At 32.3% G+C, this 21,404-nt stretch overlaps 1 protein-coding gene across 1 annotated transcript in view; it reads left to right on the top strand.

Annotated features, from left to right (window-relative positions):
- Positions 1-21,404, top strand: part of CadN (neural cadherin) — a 233,454-nt gene that overhangs the window by 172,245 nt on the left and 39,805 nt on the right. The window contains exon 13 of the mRNA XM_090113293.1: positions 476-619. Coding sequence (XP_089969419.1) covers positions 476-619 — 144 coding nt within the window. The remainder of the gene's footprint in view (positions 1-475; positions 620-21,404) is intronic.

Raw genomic sequence — 21,404 nt, 5'->3', positions numbered from 1 at the left:
CTTAGGATATCTCTTGAAGCGGTGTCGACTGAAGTAGGTGAAACTAATGCAAACTTATTCAGGAAATAAATGTTATATTTATCTTATGCTGATTGAATGAATGCTTTTTCTCCGAGTCTACTTGATTAAATTTTACTAGAATAAATTTCTATAGTATTTACGAACGCTATCGGTATAATGCAGTCTCAGCTATGCTCATCGATCGTTCATACATTGCGAGTGACACTCGTACACTATTTCTGGAACACTGAATTTTTCCACTGCTTTAACCTCTACGCCTTATTGTTGAGAACCCTTTGCATATCATTATATTTTTATCCAAGCTGAATTTAAGGTAAAAATAAGAATAACAAAATTTTAAACGAATAGCAATAAAATAACGACTCCATAAATCTTTGGTATTGTGTTTCTGACATAAATTCATGTCGCAACGTTTTACGGCTTTCAAAGTTTGACCATTGTTATTTCTTTTCAGTGACGAAGTTCATCCGAATTGGAATTGCGGACAAAAATGACAACCCGCCCTACTTCGATAAGGAGCTGTACGAGGCTGAGGTCGACGAAAATGAAGATATACAGCACACAGTCCTCACCGTCACCGCCAAAGATCACGACGAATGTAAGTCTTATTACTATTATGTACCTAATATTTCAAGCAACGTAAGAACACTTCATTTAATAGAATTAAATATGTAAATGAATATAATGTAAAAGGAAAAGCATTGCAATGTCGTCGGAATTTAAATTGAAAATTAGTTAAATACGATATATAATATGCTTAGCTCTTTTTGCGTAACACAACATAATATATTTTTTCTTAATCTTGGAGTTTTTATATTCCAAAAAGCTGCTTTTTTGTTGTAAACTAGTTAGGAAATAATACGGTGGTATATTAATGAGAATCGAAAGGTTAGTTAAATAATTTGACTTCAAGTAATAACGCGTAAATTCAAAATAGATCACAAGAGTATAATGTTACTATTATGCCGTGTGTATTCACGTGAATATCGACAAGTCAACATAACAAACACAACGCACGAACTCGATCTGAAATCTCTGGATACGTAGGTGTTGCCCTATTTCTGTTTATTCGCTCATGCAGCTTACGAAAATCGAGCATATGCAATGACCCAATCTTTAGTTGGGTTGACAGTTTTGTTATAATGGAGAAGTGTGCCAGGCGTTCATTGAAAAGCAGATCAGTGGTGACAATGGATTTGCGTCTGTCGCTTCGGAGTTTGACCGCAATGTTTATCAGATTTAGTTATAGTCTATTAAATTTCCGTCTTAATTTATGACGATAATAAATCCTGTAAATGTCTATCATCTGAAAGCTTCCTAATTATTCCTCGTTCTCTTTTGTTATAATGATGAGCGTAGCAGCGATGTTTTAAACTTTAATTACTTTCATATTTAGGATTCTTCTTTGTTGTTGTTTTATAATTACAAGAGCGAAGCGTGACCTAGACGTATCCGAACTCGAAAGCTAAAGAGGAAATCATTAAAAGGTGTTTATTGATAAAACACCTTGTACGACTTCGTTTTCAATGGTCTTTGTGAACGTATAATACCTTTTGTGTTTCCCCTGTGGCTTTGTTCGTTTCTTTTTCAATCCATATTCAAATTGATTAAATTGCTTTTGATGTACAAATAGCCTAATTTAGTATCGGTAACAATTCCATCGCCGTGAGTAAATAATCGAGTTACGTAAAATAAATAAGTGAATATTCTGGAACGATACGCATATAAATAGGATTCGTGATATAATACGTAAGGGTCGCATGATTAACCTTCATATTGTCCGCGTTGTTACTGGATTTCTTTCTTCCATACATCATGTTATAATGTTACCGAAAAAATATACAAAAATCAACTTTACTATATATATTTTATAGAACAGAAGTTTTGTCATTAAAACAGAATACATATCTTATAGATTTAGAATAACATTTCCTTAAAAGATTTATTTAGGAATATTAATATTAAAATTCATTGAGTACATCAACTGCATATAATTACACTATACTTATGTTTATACGAATGCTCAGTTTATTCTCAATATTAATGCAAAGTTCCAAGTAGTGGAGCATCGTCATCGACGTGTGAATGTGCCAGTTTGGCGCATAAGTACATCTTGTTCAAAGTTTCCTGTGAGTATACATATACTATAACTCAAGTATTTATATAGACCGCACGAGTTACTGAGAAATCCGAAGTGTGATCGATGAGTTTACATAGTCACGGTAACTAGGAAAACCACTTTTCACAACTTTAAGGAAAATAATTTTAGAAATGTGTATCTACATAATAGATTGGCATACATTGCTTGCCATGCTAATCTCTGAAAATCTCACAGATATTTCTGAATGACACGGAAACTATATTAATTACTAATATTTATATTGAAAAATTGTTGATTGATATTTTATTGTACCTATGCATTGAGGACATTTAAAATATGCAACATTCTTGCAGTTATTGAATGTTATTTTATGATTGATCGTTGCCGTTGTAGAAATGTATATAGGATAGTAAAATGTTTCGTGTTGCATCGTAAATCTATTGGCACCGGTAATATAAAGCCATTAATTTTCACAGCACGTGTAATGAATTTTAGTTTCTTTTTTAACATCGTTTTTCCGAGAGTTGTAGAGATTAATCTCGGAAAAAGTAGTACTAACTGCTATTAAGCAAAAACATAACATTAACTATTTGTAAACTCATGTAGATTTAAATGTAAGCATATTAATAATGTTTTTGTATTTTAAACAAATAATCATACTTTATTCGTTATTTACTGTGTGTGCTCTAGATACACAATAAAAGGATTTAAAGTGACAACAAATACCTTACAAAAATACGAAATTTCATTACCATGTTGAGAGCTTAAGAAGATTCGACTAGAAATGTACAAGAGTTCTCACTACGCTCAGTGCTTGTGTCGAAGCAGATTTCCCCAGTCTTGTTATGTTTCCCATTTTCAATTTAAATACATTGTAATGCATTAAGTGATTCTTACAAAAATTCAAGAAGTCTTCTCAAGTATAAACTGTAATAGAGTATCGTCTATCTTAAAACGGATAGAAATAAAAACTTCCTTATTAAAAGGAGCTTAAATGATCTTTGCAATATAATTGGCTGACTTGTAAAGGGGATCACTTTTTCGTTACACTTTATTAAGTGATTGTTTCTCCTATTAATCACTTGAGCCCCACCCGGCGAAATTAACGAGGGAAAGAGATTTATTTATACGAAATTACAAAACAAAGTAAATAGATTTTCTGTATTTTTAGCGGCAATATCCTGTTTCGACGAAGCAAATTAATTAAGGGAACAATTTCGGTAGTGTTCATCGTGCAACTTGTTAAACTATTAAATTGTTGCTGTTACTCGCTGCGCTAGATATTTGCTTAAGTCTCCATTTAACCGCATCCTGTATCGCAAGTTTGCAGGAGAATGTATGTGCTATCTACCTCAGCCCTCTCAGAAACATTCGCACTAATGTAATGGATTAGCTGGCTTTTGAATTATTAACCTAATCTACTGCTGGAGAAGCGTTGTATTCGATAGAATGGCAGGCACTCGTCTTGCGTAGTTATGAGTAACTAATGGCTCTCATTAAATTTCAATGATAGTATGTTTGATTAGTTACTCTCAGTAGCTTTCTATACAAAATGAGTTATGATGATAGTATAAAAGCTGTTAAATTTATACTATATCGTAACCTTATTACTAAAATGATAGTTTATTTTTATTTCAGCTTTACTCTACCTTCTCTTAAGACCTCTACAATGTTGCATTAGCAAGTAATATCATTTAAATAATAAAATAAAAAGTCACTTTAGTGTGCGGTGTAGCACAACTATTTCCATTGAAAATTTGTTGACTTAGACATCACAAGAAAACTTCGCAAAAGAGTTTTCGGCTTATCAAAGAACAATGTACATAAATTTGGCCGCCCTTTAAAATTAATAAGTAGCTACTAAATTATTACAAAGTACCTAAGCTTAAAGGTCTATAAATTAGCAAAGTGAAGGTCCTCAATGGGTGTAGCTCCTTGAATAATTACTTATCTATCGTATCGCAGTACTTAATGGGGCATCTGAAAGCGAGTGGCGATATCTAAATTGGTCTAACTGCTTAGATTATAATTAGCTCAGTCGTTAGTCACACGAGATCGGAATACATAATATTATGTAGCACAGTAATCCGGTATGATCTAATTATTGCTGGAAAATGTATTTTAATAAACATAACGTTACTTTGCAAATTATGTACTACTGATTTAAAATTGGGCGTAATTTCAGGAACATGTTTCATGCAAAACAACATAAATTAAACAGTTCACGAGTCATCTGTTTCGGAACTGAAAAAAAGACCTGGAAAAGAAAAATTATAAAACTTTACCAGCTGAATAATTCCATGATTTACGTAAAATTGGATTGCAGAGAGGATTTCTTTAAAAACGACTGGCATTCCTAACTAGTCTTTGAGAAAACTTTATTATCACTATAACGCTCTTCTCGGAATTGAAGTTTTATAATAAAGAGATAACTTACCCTTTACCTGCTATTCTGTTTTTAAGGATATTTTCATTTAATGGCCAGAGCTCTTATGGCTAGTCCAATGTTAAACTACGACCTTGTGATCAGCAGAGTGTTATAAAAAAATTGTTAAGCTACAAACATTTTTATTGTTTTAATTAAATCCTTTATTTTAATAAATATAAATAATTCAAAGTAATAAAGTACAAAGGGTAGTCTCACCGCCTACAGCGAAATCAACCGGACGTATATTTATTTAAAGTTAAAACATTTTCAATGTAGCTTTTTCGTATTTATCAATTTCAATGGTTAGCCAAATGATTAGGGACGATACTTTTATAATGCCTTCTCATTTTAAAGGTTCAAATAATACATATAATGTCATATAATACTTTTTAACTTTCCTTTATTTATTTCACTGTTTGATTAAGATTCTTAAGTTTAGTTTGTTTAATTTTAATATAAACAACATGTTATAAACATTCTGTTTTTTTATACACTGTGTATTAGCAAAGCAGTATTTTATTTTATGAGAACCCACAATGTTAATTGATGTAATTTTACAATTGAAAAGCTTTTTATCTGGTGCATATTAAATTGCAATTGTATTTGATTAAATTGCCGCAATTCAATCAGCTCTATTGTAGCAATTACAAGGTTATGTGCGATATTCAATAATTACTTACACACATAATATGTATACTATTCGCAATTAGATGTATAAACTAATATAAACAGCACAGTAATCGTCTGAATAAGACTATATTTACTCGGTTCTTAACAATTTTATAATCTCAATCTTATATCTACGTAATAATTAATAAACTTTGACAAATAATCTTGTTTGAGTAGGTAGGTATTACGTGGTATTACATTAATTTTGTCAAATATGTCAAGTTCCGGTGCTTCTACATTGCGAAGAACACATTACAATAGAAATCATCAAAAGATATAATGAATGAGAAACATGAGATAATATTACCCACAAGAAGTACCTATAACAAACGTTTGTCATTGTAGTCGTATGTGGGTTATACGATAATGAGATCCCTAGTTTTTAGGCGGTAGTTACGTAGTAAATAATGCCACATGTGCAATTAGGCGGTTCAGCGCGTTATTAATTCTGCCTCAGGCACATTAATAACTCCGTTTAATTGAAGACGTCACGGCTTCCTTGCACGATTATGCGCAACGCGTAGCTTTTCATCGCGCCTAATGGATAAAACCACGACAACTCATCGTAATAAAGCACCAAACAACGTCTGATTTATTGTTATTACTAGTAATCTTCTTAATGTAGATTTGGCTACAAAGTTTTTATTTAATTTATTTTATTACAAGCGATTCGACGCCCTCGATAGGGAAGCCGCAATAACTTGCTAATGGATAACTTATTTAATTGTGTACATAATGTTGTACTCCTAGAAATAATATCATTATAATATGACTCGTATCTCTATGAAGTAGGTACTAACCTCTAATTGTACCGCGATGTAATAAGCGCGCATACACGCCAGTCGCACGATAAGAGCGGGTCCCTTGTGAACCTTGAATATTGTGCTCGGTGTGAGAATTTCTGAGAATATAGCGAAAATCGTACATAATTAATTGAACATAGACGTATACATATTGAGGTCAACTAATTCGTGGTGGAGACCACTCATGTGGAGGGTAGTTCACCATTAATTGCGGCTGCGATGACTCGTGCCCGCTCCGATCTGAGTGATTGTCTCGTTAATTCATTGTGACGCGGCGGCTGATCAGCGTTTTAGCTTTGTCTTATGAGTACCACTCGAATCAATATACGCAATCAATTCCAAATTTTGATGAGACGACGCCTTGATATCGCGTCGACTGGCTTGAAACCTGAAAATTCGTGAAATTAAATTCTCTTGCTGTGCTGTGTTAAATTGTTAATTCCAAATTAGAAATGTTAGCAACGCCTTTAATTAATTTTCGGAATTAAGATATTACATTGTTGTCGGAGATCCTACAACTTTTGTTTGTTCCGATGCATACATATTTCGCACATCTTTTAATATAAAATATGAATTTGTTATATTATAAACCAACATAAATTGCTGCGTTCTAATCATTCTGATTCTATCTCTGTTCCACGTAGCTTTTTACCACAGCCGACTGATTTATCAACGACATTGGTCGAACATTGCTGCTAAATAATAGTCAGAGAACCCTAGTCCGCAATTTTGGGATGGCCATTCGGAGCTTTCACATTTAGATTCGCTTGACTTTGAAACTTGTTCAGTGATTTTCTCTTTTACAGGTCAAAAACAAAAGAATCTCTGTACATTTTAATACTATTCGTGAAGACTTACGACTGTTATAATATTATCGAAAATAAATAATATTTTATTACATCTAAGCTTCTTTAATGAAGCTGCAATCCCATTAAATATAATTTATGTGAGGTATTTCATGTCTAGACGATAACTTATTAATGAACATTGCGGAGTAAAATTCCAGACCTTAAAGTACATAATATTGGCGAGATCGAGTAATTTTCTTTTGAAATTTTCATAAAAGAAAGCAGCTATTCTAAGATTTGTAACTTAATTGCGTTTAAAATACAAACTATATTCTGAGGAACACATATTTTTTTCTTGAAAATATTAATTTTTATAATAAAGGATAAGGAACAGCGTCTACATGCTTGTAACATATTAATATATTATATGTATACATTTACCAGCTTAACGTTATCCCAATATGAAGCTTTTTGTCGATGACGTCACAAAAACAGGAGCAAGCGAGTGCCCTTTGACACTTGACAAATTACGTTATGATTTTGTTGTCGAGCAAAGTGAACAGCTTGAAAGTTTTAACTTATTTACCTACGCGTGTTATGCTAAGTGATAAAGTTTGCAGTTTTCTGCTGCATGCTCCCTCGGATGATTTCTTTTGTCTTAATGGAATAACTTATTAACAAACTTCTGTTTTTAAGTTACGATGCAACGCGTTGTTGGATGTGAATTATGTTTCTCTTAAAACTGAACATTTTGCATTCGTATTTTACTAATTATAGATATCTAATAGAAAAATCTTATATCACGTAGTTGCTCTTTTATTAGAATTTGCAGTATTAGAATTATTGATAACAACGTAAATAATGTTTTTATAGGAGACGAATGATGTGTCAATACAAAAAGCTCATAAAAAGTTAACCAATCGCGATTGTTTATATATAACTCTTTATCGTGTCCGTTTCCAATAATTGACATGACTGAAATCGTTTGTTTTTATAGGATGAATAATGTCAATAATACATATCAAATAGTCGCTTAATACATCATATTTTATCACATTAGTTATGTATCAGATATCGATAAACCGTTCGGTTTGTGTAATAAATTTCCTTTGTGTGAAAATATATTTTACTGTTGCGCGTTATTTCAAAGAGTGAAATCTTTTACATTGAAAAATACATAGAGGATGTTTCGTTTGAATATTGATAGATCTCGTAATTTTTGAAAAGCTTTTCTAACTTTTCTTCGATTCAATCATTCAACGTCTATAGGTTCTTTAAATTCAACATCTTTGCAAATTGGCAATCCGATACTGAATCATCTTCTCGGTATCAAAGTCAAGATTCTTATTAACTTTTTTTTTGTATTTATAACAATTTCAAATCGTTCACATTAAAAATAAGATGATTTGATTCTTCAATGGAGTTTGCATAACACAATGCTGACTTACTAATATATAATACAAAAACTTTATCTGACCTAATGTCCTATAATATTTAATACAAAGCGTAGCAAGTGATTTACTAGTGACAAATATACCTCGTATTACTGAACAACATACGTTGTTAAGTATATTTAATATTCTAAATACGAATTCAAAGACTTCATTCCTAGAAGTTATGATGTTGTTATTAAACGATATGATATTATTTCCAGAAAATTTATATTAACATAAAATTAAAAACAAAGACATTCAGCGCAAGAGGCACTTAGAAAACAGTTTGAGATGATTTAATATCCAAGAATTCTAAATAGTTTTCTCTTTCTTCAATTCCGTAATAAATATTTGTTCTATATCTGAAACGCTCAGTTAACGAGACCGCAATTTCTCAAATTACATAGTTACGTAATATATCCACACTTCATTATGGAGATATGAGGAGGAATAGAGCTCTTGCGGATGCTTGCCTCCTAGTAGTCTATAGTTTTCTAACTAGAAATATAATTAGGATTTTAATGAAGAGCTCAAGTACTAATTTAACACAATTTGGTATACTTTTGAATGAATTCTGAATTATTTAGTTATTACATTTATCAGGAATTACCTTCCTCGTAAACTCGTTAATTTGAAAGTAATTAATGGAAAAGTTACCATCAAACATTTAATCATCTCTCACACTTGTATGTTGCCATGGTACAGGCTTCCTGTGATGATTCTGTCCAAGTACTCAGTAAGTCACTTGTATAAATATATTATTCAGTAGTCATTTGTAGTAGGTAGTATTATAAAACATAATATATCAAGGGTCACGAGTAATAAATTTATCCAGCGCAGCGCAAATCAGAAAGGCTATCAATGTTGGGAACTTGCTTTTACGATGTTGGTATTTAAATAAACCCTTTTATTTATGAAAATAAATCTTACTTTCTGGTTATTCATAAACAAATATCCCATCTTATTTCCATGCAATTATTTGAATTAAATTTGAAACATAACATAAGATTACATTGTAAAGTCTCAGTCATATCTTCATTGCGAAAAATTTTCAGCTTTCTCCAACATTTTTAAATACATTATGCAGGATTCATTCAATGCTTTAACTACTTAATTACAATTTTATACAATTATACTTCCGCCACTAGCACCAAATCTTATAAAATTTTATGTAGTTGCAATAAAATCTTCTTTTTGAATAAACATTCCGGGTCGGAGCTGTGACAAATTACCGCAGCTTGCCATCAAAAGCCAAAACGAACGCTGTATAAAATAATTCTTTTCAACGACGTCGAATGGGCTCAACTTGCAACCTAATTATTCATACCACGTTTAAATCCCTTTTGTTGTCAGACTTTGACAAAATATGTATTTAATTTGCATATTCCAGTGTATCTCTATTATCCGAAAGTGTAATATATCGAAATTTTCGTTTTGGGTATTGTAGTTATGTATCATATAAAATACTGTTTGAAACTGCCTGGAAATAAATAAACGAGTATTTCTTTTCTTTCTCAAATCAAATACATTACAACAGCAGTCTTTTGCAAAAACCACTGTTAGCTTCAAAATATTTAGGATTGGGTTGTCTATAGCGCACGAAGTAGATCGAAGGTTCTAACAAAAACTAATTAAACTGAACATCGGCATGTGTAGCCTCGAGAAGTAATGAATAGTGGAGGACCGGAGAATCCACCTCCGCCTCCGGCTACCGTGTAAAAAAACAGCTTTAATTAAAGCACTGTGATCTTTGAACAGTGAGCTTGATTTTAATTGAAATCGCATCCCAAGAATCTATAAATAGATGTGTTATTGCAATGTTATTAAATACCACTGAAGTATTCTAACTATATCTATATATTTAAAAGTGTACGCAGTAAATAACACAACCATAAAAGTTTACAGTCAATTCGAGATGTGAACGTGATGTACTCAGTAAACCGATTTAACACTCGAAGTAGTAAAGATGGGGAAAATCGTTCTTTCAGCAGTTATATAAACTTGTACACAAGATGAGCTGACATCGGCGGACGGCAAAATTGCTGACTGCGTATGTGTTTGTCCCACATATCTTGTGCATGTTACTGTTAGGCGCTATGCCAGTTTCTTATAACCATTTTTCCAATTCATACCGTTCCTTACATATCCACCATTTAGGAGTATACAGATTACGAGTACAAAAACAGCTGTGGAACAATAATAGCAATACAAAAATAGCTGAGCATATTCACTCATAATTTTGTAATAAAAGTAAAAACGATATACCATTATTCAACATATTTGTAAAGGAATATAACAATAGCCAATTGAGGACGAGTATCAAAGATTTCTTAGAACCCACACACCACGACACAGAAATGGAAAAATGCTCAGCAAGAGATAAAACTTGAATAATACTTTAAAACATTGTCAAAGCTACTCCAGACTTATTTCATCTTTTATTTATGTTAACGTACGTATCCTATCTTTTCCAACTGAATAAAAAAGCTGATAATAGTTTCATTGTACTAAAACATTGTGTAAGTACGAAACAAGGCTATGTCTGCGTAATCAAGTTGTGAAAACACCAACAGAAAACAAAGAAAGAATCGTCTCAGTGAATATTTCAACACAATCTTTTTCATCTTTAATATAAAATAACTTATTTCTTAAAAAATAATTTGTTATTCAAACATAGTCAAGCAAGGATTAATCCATGATTAATCACCTAAATTGTTTAACAGGGTTTAATATACTACTTAATTATAAATCTAAGACAAAATATAGTCCAATCTTGTGCGTCTTTAGAAAACTGTTATCTACCTCCTGCCCCGTTAAGTCGCAAATATTTAGGTATAGTGGAAGGGTGCCAAGTCTCAATACCAGCCCCATTTACACTACTGGGTCAATAATGAACTCTTGAAAACTCAAACGCCCCGTGCTAGTTGTATCGTATCATTTGCATATTTAACGTTTCAAGAATATTCAAAGACGTCCCATAAATCAAGGTTATTAAACCAATTTTACAAAACCCAATACTGGGAATATACTAGATATTTGCTAGCCAAAATAACTGATATATTTTGAATAAAATGCTATGATTTACTAATTTCTCCGTTTATTCCAAATATTGCTTATATAAATCATTTGTTATTGCATAAAAAGTATAAATATATTCTGAAAAAAATGCGCTGCTGTTTATCGCTCCTAGCAGTGTTGTTTTAATATTCCGAGAGCTTTTTATATTAAAATTTTTACCATTATTAAAAATTATGCTGTAAAGTTTGTATTAGTAACATTAATATTTATATTATTCTTGAGTTTGAAGTCTCAAATAAATTGACGATTGCACGATAGTTTTATATTTTGTCAGTAAATTACTTCCAAAAAGGTATTTTCATGTTTTAATAGAACAAACAGTTGTATATCATCATATACCATTATCAGTTCGTAATGCGATCAGCGATGTCGCTGTTATGTCCCGCTTCAAAGAATATGTTTCTGGAGACAAATTACCTGCATCTACATTATGTTAGATCGTTACTGTAACACACATGTAGATTCAACCAGAAATACATAATAATAACACAGCGAATGTTTTACAAACATAAATTACTGTGTGATTGCTTAATCGTATACATAATAAAATGTACGAGCATTTATTTCGAAAATAAGATGGAAATCAATCACCCAATTACTGAATGTTTACGGTACGTACACTGTGAAGTAGCGATATGTGTATCTGTACATAATATACCTACTAGGTATACAGAGATATCACAATTAATTATGTCTCTATACTTATCAGGTTGACTAAGGTGTTCTAGTCTATAATTAGTATATATACTCATTATTCTTGCTTTCGTCCTCTATATAGGTCACTATGTCAGGGGCGTATCTTATAACTTTTATACATATTTTTTAACAAGCCTTTAATATGATTCAAGTATAATGAACTTGTTATAACAGTTATATTTGATAATTTAGTTCTAGAATGTCATGGTTCTGAAGGAAATGAAGATATCTCGTTAGGAATACTGAAACTCCAGGGGGTGGTCAATTTGACATAGCGTCGCTCGGTATTATAATAACTTGATCTTTAGATGTAAGGAGAATAGTAATAAATTCGGTCCCTCGTCAATTCGACGTATGTGTGGCAAAAGCATTATTCCGGCCGGCTCGGACGTACTGACCATGCATATTCATGTACCCTATCCGGAGGCGCGTATTAATTTGCATCCTGATCCAACAACCATTTCAGTATCATTGTCCATTTTCGTTTCTTCACTGAAAATTTTCACCCGAGTGAAGGCGAGACGGTTCAATGACACATGAAATCGAAGTTTCCGCATAAAATAACGTGAATAAACCCGATATTTGAATTTGAATTTTAAAGCGAACGTAAGGAAATATATTCTTCTTTTGTCGTGCAAAATTTTGTTAGTCATTATGCTAGGTGTATAAATATAAAAAGGAAAATGTTAACGAAAGTTTTCTGCTAAGAAAACGCTTATTGTGATCTCTGTTTTGTGTGATTTTAGTCAATAGCCAGATATATACGATCGGGTATTGGAAGTGGTCGAACGACACACGTGCCGGAAATTGTCTTGTAGTTTCTTACTTCTAAACCAGTGCTCTGTGTAATTTAGTGTCCTTGTGTCTAGTTATTATATAAAGGAAACCACGCCCAAGGTTACCGAGACGGCTGTAGCTATCAAATGTGTACGTGACCAGCTAAGCAGAACTTGCAGAATTATGTACTAGAAACAGCTGATGCGTCGTGTTTATGAGCCGTGTAACCTAGCTCTTTATGTTTTCACTCTGTTCTACTCACTGTATTTTCTTGATTGTTCTGTCCGTCACAAGAAGTTCATTATTGTGTTTGTTATAAATGACTTTCAAGTAATGTACTTAATGTGTTTTTTATTTCAACTAATAAAATCTTATCGCACTTTTGAGATTATTGTCCATTTATACTATTAAATAAAAACAATATTAGGTAGATGGCATGGAGGTGGCATTGGACCAAAATAATGAACAATGGAGAGCACAAATCACATGAAGCTCGAGACTTGAATTATGATTTTATCAAATACTATCCTGATCTGCATTGTCTTACTTACAAAGATCGCTATATTCTCATAGCTATGAATTATTGAAATAAGATGATTGAGCGTGTTTCGAATGAGAAAATCTAATGAAAACATTTTAATAAGGAGGGTTCATAAAACCTTCTGGATTTATTACTGTAAATAAAGATTTTTACATTGCCAGTTAATGAAACTGTATTCAGAAAGTAGTTTTACTTTGTACATACTTGAATTTTATGTTTTTATTGGCCATTGGGGTGTAAACTATAATGAGCTGACACGTTGTGTGCAGTAATTCTTACCGCACACTAATTCCCAGAAGAACGATGAAGCAGCTTTATTCTAAGTCGTTTCGCTATCTACAAACTGTTGAAGGTCCGTGCCAAAAGCATTGTATGAATAAACTTTACACAAGTATGAAGTAATAAGGTTAATCCCGTCTCATGATTATTTTCAACATTTTTCACATGGTAACCCACATTCGTATGACAACGAGGGTTTCGAACTTAGCGTTTGTTTTTGTAATATTCGTAGGTACACTGTTTTTCGTATTGTGGAATATTTATAAGGCATAAATCATATCCATTACGGAGTTTGTGTTTGCATTTCAAATAAAATTTCACTGCGAGATCATTTTAAGAGTAGGTACTGTTATGTACTTATTCTGTCGCTCTATATTTTCAATATTACCTTACACGTTGTCTACGTGAATACGTACGAGATAAGATGAAATTACATTGAAGATTACAAGATACTTATCTTAAATATTAAAAACAATTGTTAGAACCTTATTGATACCTATATTTTATGATTTGAAAAAATCCTTTTTATAATCAGCATCTTGCCGGTATATGACGCAAAAGCGTGACTATATTTATGTCGCGCACATTAATCTCTTCCATTGCATATAAATAAAAGTAATGTCAAATACAAATAACATAAAGCATATATAGACCGGGAGATACTGACACAAAATTTCGAGTCATTTGTAACAGGATGGCGGTTCTACAGGGGTCTTAGTACGCAATGACAAAAAGAAAAACGATGGCGTGAACGCTGGTACCGGCGGCTTAGTCGCGTGGGCGTTAGTCGAACTCGTCGGAAAATAGCGAAAGTCAAACGATTTGTAACAGTATGGCACTTATTTTTCCTGTAAGTTTGAGGATCAACAAATATAAATACAAAATTTCAAAGATCTAAGTGTTGGAAATCCTCACTTATATAAATTAATAATAAATTAAGTTTTCAAGTGTAACAGCACTTTTTCCCCCTACTAGAAGTATGGCAAATATAATAATGGTCACATTTTATCAAATACTCTCCAAAAATCCAAATGCAATACTGGTACAAAAAGTTTGGCGAAATAAAAATTTTTTGCAGATTTTCGGCGGTATGGCGACCATTTGGAATCGTCCGAAAAGTATGGTATGGCGATTTTCGTAAATGGCTGCACGACGATAGTTACCTGTGCTAAAGTTAGCCTGGTACAAATGGTTCAATGATTGTTTTATTTAAATCAACACATTCGCGTCGGTATGGCGGGCTGTAAGTCACACCGGAAAAGTATGGCATGACACTACCGCCTACTACTTTTTTATGGGCTATCGGTAAATTCTAAAATTTTTGTGTTACAAATCGTTTGACTTTCGCTATTTTTCCGACGAGTTCGACAAACGCCCACGCGACTAAGACACCGGTACCAGCGTTCACACCATCATTTTTCTTTTTGTCATTGCGTACTAAGACCCCTGTAGAACCGCCATCCTTGTTACAAATGACTCGAAATTTTGTGTCAGTATCTCCCGGTCTAATATTCGTAGTCTGTGCCAAAATTCGTATAATAACTACACACGATATCCACTAGAACTGAAATTTAAAAACAGACTAGTTTGTTACTTTTTGTGTTGTGAAGTTTTTGTTCAAGTGTTTTTATTTTTTATACTCAACGGGTGTTATCACGCATATGCATAAATAAAATAAAATGCATTGTATCGCAATGAGAATAAAATTAAACGTATGCATTGAGACCATTAAAGAATGTTCACTGCTGTGCAATGAGGTTATTGTAGAAGGAGAGAAACGTTAGATTTAAACAAATCGCTTTACAGGCAAAGAGACATTATTTAACTCCTAGTTTGAATCGTGTTTTCTTTATACAATGATATAGAAATAAAAATAATCACGTAAAAAACGTTGGTATATCGTTTGGACATTTTTAAACAATAGAAAATTATGTTAAGCGGATAATATGTATGTAGTTGTTAAAAGAGGTGCTTGAGGTAGATTTAAGTGTAAGGCAGCAGTTTTTCGTAGCTGGTGATATTGTTAACGTAATGTTAAATGATGTTTTTTAACTGAAAAAAATGTCTGGTTACTTAATTAGGAATCAAACTCTTTCTATTCTTCAAAATTCTGATATTATCAGTGTTTATGCGCTTTTTATTAATAAATTTGTTAATAAAATTGGAGAGACGGTGTTAGGAGTTCCATATCCGATTAAAGTTAATATCAAGTCGTCATTTGCTTCCGCTCACTGATTCGTCCTTACCTAATTAAAAGGAATGAAATTGATAGTATAAATTTCTATGGACAATTATAGGGGCCTTTTATTTCTATGGATTTAGATATTAAAAGAGCAAATTAATGTTAATAAGTATTTGTATTAATTAACGATGCATGTTTGACTTTTTTCTTCGTTAGTATAGTTAATAACCTTTTGCAAACCAATTTGCTCCAATCGGTCAACATTTTGAGAAAACCCGCATGAAGTAAGAAGCAAAAAGTTCGAGGACAAGTGACATCTGCTAGCCAACAGTTGGCAAACGTGATAGATTATAGCCTGATCCCTGATAGTAAACCTTTGCTGTCGTAGAAACAAAAATGGGCTGGTTACGAACTTTAAGAACTTATATCAAGTTGATATAAACCTCAATTGCTTTTGTTTAAAAAAAAACCTCACTTGCTTGTTTTAAAAAGGTCTTAAAATCCTATTTTTTTAGTTTAAAAAATAAAATAAATGGAACTCAAAAGGTTTCCAAAACGTATCAGTTCTAATCCTGGGTTATATGGCGTGCACGGAACATCTGAAACTGAAACTTTAAACTTTAATCCATTTCGGCCCAATCCATATCCGCAGCAAGTTGGTTCAAAATATCCAATTTAAGTCTAATGGATGTTTTGGCAATTTGATGAATTGATTCCTGTGTCTATAAAGAAAGTGAAAGGAAAAAAATATAACACATCGGCGTGTATAAGGAAAAGTAGACAATAATATAGTGAAAAGTAAAAAAATAAGGAAACTACTAACTACTTTTATTTCCTCCTTGCCTTCTCCTTGCTCTCCTTTTACCTACTGAAAGCGATCAATATAAAATATTAAATCTTAATATCAATTAATTGTTATATCTTTAAAGATTTAACTTAAAATGTGATAATCGAATAGGTACCTATATTTTTTTTCAATACAGTTTTCAAAATAAGTTAATTAGCTCGACTCATTAATAAAATGAGATACAATATAAATAACATGAATACATTTCATTTTGACCACTTGAATCATTTTATCAATACTGCCCAATCTTTATCGCTAATTGTTGGTTAATTATCCGTGACAAGGCCTAAAGCAATTCAAAATTTAACTGCTTTATGAGCCATTGTGAAACTTTTAACCATCCGTCTGAAGTTTATGAAATATTCAAATTAAATAACAATCTTAAGTTTTACTTTAAATCGTAAAATCTAATCCTTTAAATCCATGGTTTCTGATTATTATTAATATTATAACATTTTCAATAAAAATATAAAGTTGAAGTTTTTAAGACTTTTACTTTTATATTCGTATGAACCTTCTTTATTGACTAAATTAGTTTAATATGTCCATATCAAGAATGAGTTTATCCCGGTTCCATTTCATCAAATTCGGTTTAATGATAATAAGCGTAACAGACAGACAGATAGACTACAAGCCCGCATAGGACAAAAATATGGGTCAAATGAACCACCATGGGACATATCTAGAACGATAGCAGAGCAAAAAATAATAAGATTCATCACTATGCCGTCACTTGTAAGCTGTCCAACTGAGTGCAGATGAGAATTGAAAAGTACAGGTAGACTCGGTAAATTTTGGTCATATATTTTTGTACGGCATTCTTAACCATCGATAGATCCATTAAAAATAATAAGAAACCGCTCAGTGCCGTACAAAAATGTGGGTCCACCAAGTCGGAATTTTTATTTAATTTCCGAGAGTTACCGGGGGTAAATTTGGTCATTTGACCATGTACGGCATCTGTGTCATACTATTGCTATACTGCTTTTAATCCATTATTCCGCAACGCCGTACAAAAATCATGGGGACAAGGGGAAAAAATCGAGAGTTGTAATCCCCTCTCTTTCCCCACTCAAGGGGGTCATTTGACACAACACGAAATAAATTTATTTTTAAAGTATTTTATGCATAGATAATATTTTTTCATGTGCCGTACATTTTCGTTGGTTCAAAGGGGAAAAATCTGAAAAAGAAAAAAATCCATATAACGAAATATTTGCTTTATATTTTTATAATAAAATATAAATATACATTAATATTAAGAAGCTCGAGGTGGTTAATTATCACCTTGGAAAGTCGGAGTCAGGTGGAATGGACTCCGTTAAATTGATGAACTAATAAAAAAGCTATGAACGAAAAGATGTGAATTATATGCAATCAGTCCATGAATACAGGTAAAGTCACAAGCAAATGCTAGTAATATATACATATTCAAAATGTACAAGTAAAGCGCTTTCAAATGATACCAAACACTGCATATTTATCTTAACTTTATTTTTTTACTCTGTATGTTTTGTCCGCTAGAGGGCGCCACATTAGATTTTGTGAAACCCCATATAGCCTTTAGCTAGCTGGTCGTTGGTTATCCAGTGAACAATTCAGACGCCTCTAATGATATGTCATTTGTCGAATTCTGATAAGTAGTTTAGAAGTTACGAGGGAATAGATGAACATACATACATGACCTGTAAACAACCATAACCCTCCTTTTGCTTTGCCGTAGTTGGGTAAAAATATGTTAATGCCGTACTGTATCAAATGGCCATAAAGCACTCTTAAAATTGTAGCTTTCGTCGCTTTCATCAGCCTAAAAGATGTGGTCTGCACAAAAATGTACGGCATCGTTTTTTCCTAATTTATCTATGTAAATACTATTTAAAACAACGGATAAAGTGTAGAAAACTATTATATTTCATTAATCTACGATGTTTAAACTTTAACAAAATTTCTGGTTTTGCATTTCTCTATAACTTTTTTTAGAACGGTTTCTTTTGAACGGCAATACTATACAACAATTGAATTTTACAATATCATGTTAAAAAAAAGTTCCCGTACAGGGTCAAATGACCTTACAGCTCTTTATATCAAGAATTCGATGAAATTAAGATGATTATTGGTATACATTTAAAAGAACAATTATTTTTTGACGGCATTGCTTTTAATAGTACTTTTGAGTGCTAGATAATGTTTTGGAACCGAAGCCGTACTTAGTCAAATGACCCCCTGGAGTGGGGACAGAGAGGGGATTGCATCTCTCGATTTTTTCCCCTTGTCCCCATGATTTTTGTACGGCGTTGCGGAATAATGGATTAAAAGCAGTATAGCAATAGTATGACACAGATGCCGTACATGGTCAAATGACCAAATTTACCCCCGGTAACTCTCGGAAATTAAATAAAAATTCCGACTTGGTGGACCCACATTTTTGTACGGCACTGAGCGGTTTCTTATTATTTTTAATGGATCTATCGATGGTTAAGAATGCCGTACAAAAATATATGACCAAAATTTACCGAGTCTACCTGTACTTTTCAATTCTCATCTGCACTCAGTTGGACAGCTTACAAGTGACGGCATAGTGATGAATCTTATTATTTTTTGCTCTGCTATCGTTCTAGATATGTCCCCTGGTGGTTCATTTGACCCATATTTTTGTCCTATGCGGGCTTGTAGTCTAAGAGTAACTTTAATATTTACAGGTAGTTTTGAAAAAAGACTTAACAATATAATATCTACATTTTCATTAAAGATATCTAAGCAACTGTCTAGCAAAATGAAGTAGAGCAGTATTAATAATATTTATCTAATCAATCTGCTCTAGACAGACTATTGTTCTAAATGGTAAGCGTCTACTCGTTTACCGCATCTCATGTATAATAAAAATATAATATTTCCTCCCTAATTTCTTGGATAATACACATTCCCGTACAAACACGCATTACCATTAATCTATCCCGTAATATTACACATAATATTTTCATGTTACAAGTCTCACAATACACGGTGAAGGTAGTTGCCGTATATAATCCAGTCGTTTAATTAAAACACAGTCCGACTGTAATAATTTTGGAGAAGTTCTCGCTTAATTATTACAAAGCTAATTATGTCATTTTCAATGAGAACAGCTATTGCTTTATCAAAATAACAGCGAACACTAGTTAGCGTCGTGAATCCAGTTGTGAATAAATGGTGTACTTTTTAGAGAATCGTTCCCCGAATAATGTTCCGTCCAATTTCAGAAATTACATAATTTATCCATTCCAACTGAAGAATTGTGTTATTCCTTGGCACTCGACCATGCCTTAAAGTAATCATTATGATTCTTTACACTAATTAACCAGCTCTGTCTGGAATATAAAATCGGAGTAAGTGATTTTTCTAGAAATTCTGTTTCATTACTTCTTAAACGTGATTCTTATTTCACCGTTTCATACGGTTTAGTGATTTTCCTCAATACCACTGAGACAACTTTGTATAGCAACGTATTTGATAGGATCCCAACGTGTTTGAATATTCCTTTCAATAATCGCGAGATTATATTACACATATACCAACTATATGTCGTTTAATTGTTTGACTATGATAACTACGAAACAATTAGTTTAATTTAACCATAATAATATAACTGAGCTTAATTTGTAATCAATGATGCAGCGAATGGATATGTTTGACAGGGTTTTGATTTTATACAAAACACAGCCGAATGCGTGCTCATTATTTTATCCAGAAAATATTTAGTGTTATGATAAGCGTAAAGTAAATGTAATGTAATAATAATTTAATGTAAATGAATATCGAAATAGGCTATTTATTACAATACAGGTTATATTCCCCAGGGTTATAATATTCACATGGTTAGTTTTATTTATATCTTGTCATTTTATGAAAAAAAACTGCATTGATGTACATGTACTACGTACTAGAGAGTCCTCTATCGCTACTACACTATTTGTAACACGAGTGAGAGTCAATCGTCTCAAACTTATTTTTTTTATTACATTGATTGATTTTAATTGATAAGAAGCAGAATATGTACAAAGTGTATGTCTCACTAGCCACCCAGCGTCACAGCGCTTGTGGCACAGATTTTGTTCGTGGTGCCCTCTCTAGTAATAATACCATGTGTAAAAATGAAAATAATTGAAATAATTTTAGTTACTTCGGCACGGCATATTATTTTGTCATTAAAACCTTTTTTTTTCACAATTTACATAAATATTGTTGCCCTCATAACTTATTTAGACCGTGCCCGAGTACGAGATATACCTACTAAAGAATTCAGTTCTGTTGTAGAAAAGTATGAATTAATTAGTAAAGCCTCTAGATCCAACGTGAAAGCTCTTATTGGAACATGTAAACAACTTTACAATATAACTATGTCGGAAGCGAGTTTAAACCCGAGAATTTCTTTGATACGCTGTTCTGGTATCAAGTGTACTTCAAGTAAAATTAATTAATAGTGAATATCCCGCACGCGGCTCCGCTTAGATCTTAACGGCTCTTGTTTCGAGGCTTCTGTAATACCGTATCTTTAACAATTTATTTGACACTAGCACTCGACTTAATAAATATTAACACATTGTACGCTATTAAAACGAAAGTACCTATTTAGAAATTAGTAATTACGTACCTACATTATGTTAATTAAAAACTGTTTGAATAAGCAAAATTTTTAACAGCTTGCCGTGCTTGTAATATCTGTCGTATCTTTCATAATTAATTGAATAAAGTAAATTTGCATACTAGCTCCCAGCCTTAATT

This window comes from Colias eurytheme, chromosome 2, assembly GCF_061535395.1.
Source record: "Colias eurytheme isolate Ceu_HAF_F1 chromosome 2, ilColEury1 Martin Lab GWU primary, whole genome shotgun sequence".
NCBI classification, from domain to species: Eukaryota; Metazoa; Arthropoda; class Insecta; order Lepidoptera; family Pieridae; genus Colias; species Colias eurytheme.
Note: the sequence above shows the minus strand (reverse complement) of the source record. Positions and strands in the feature narration are given on the sequence as shown.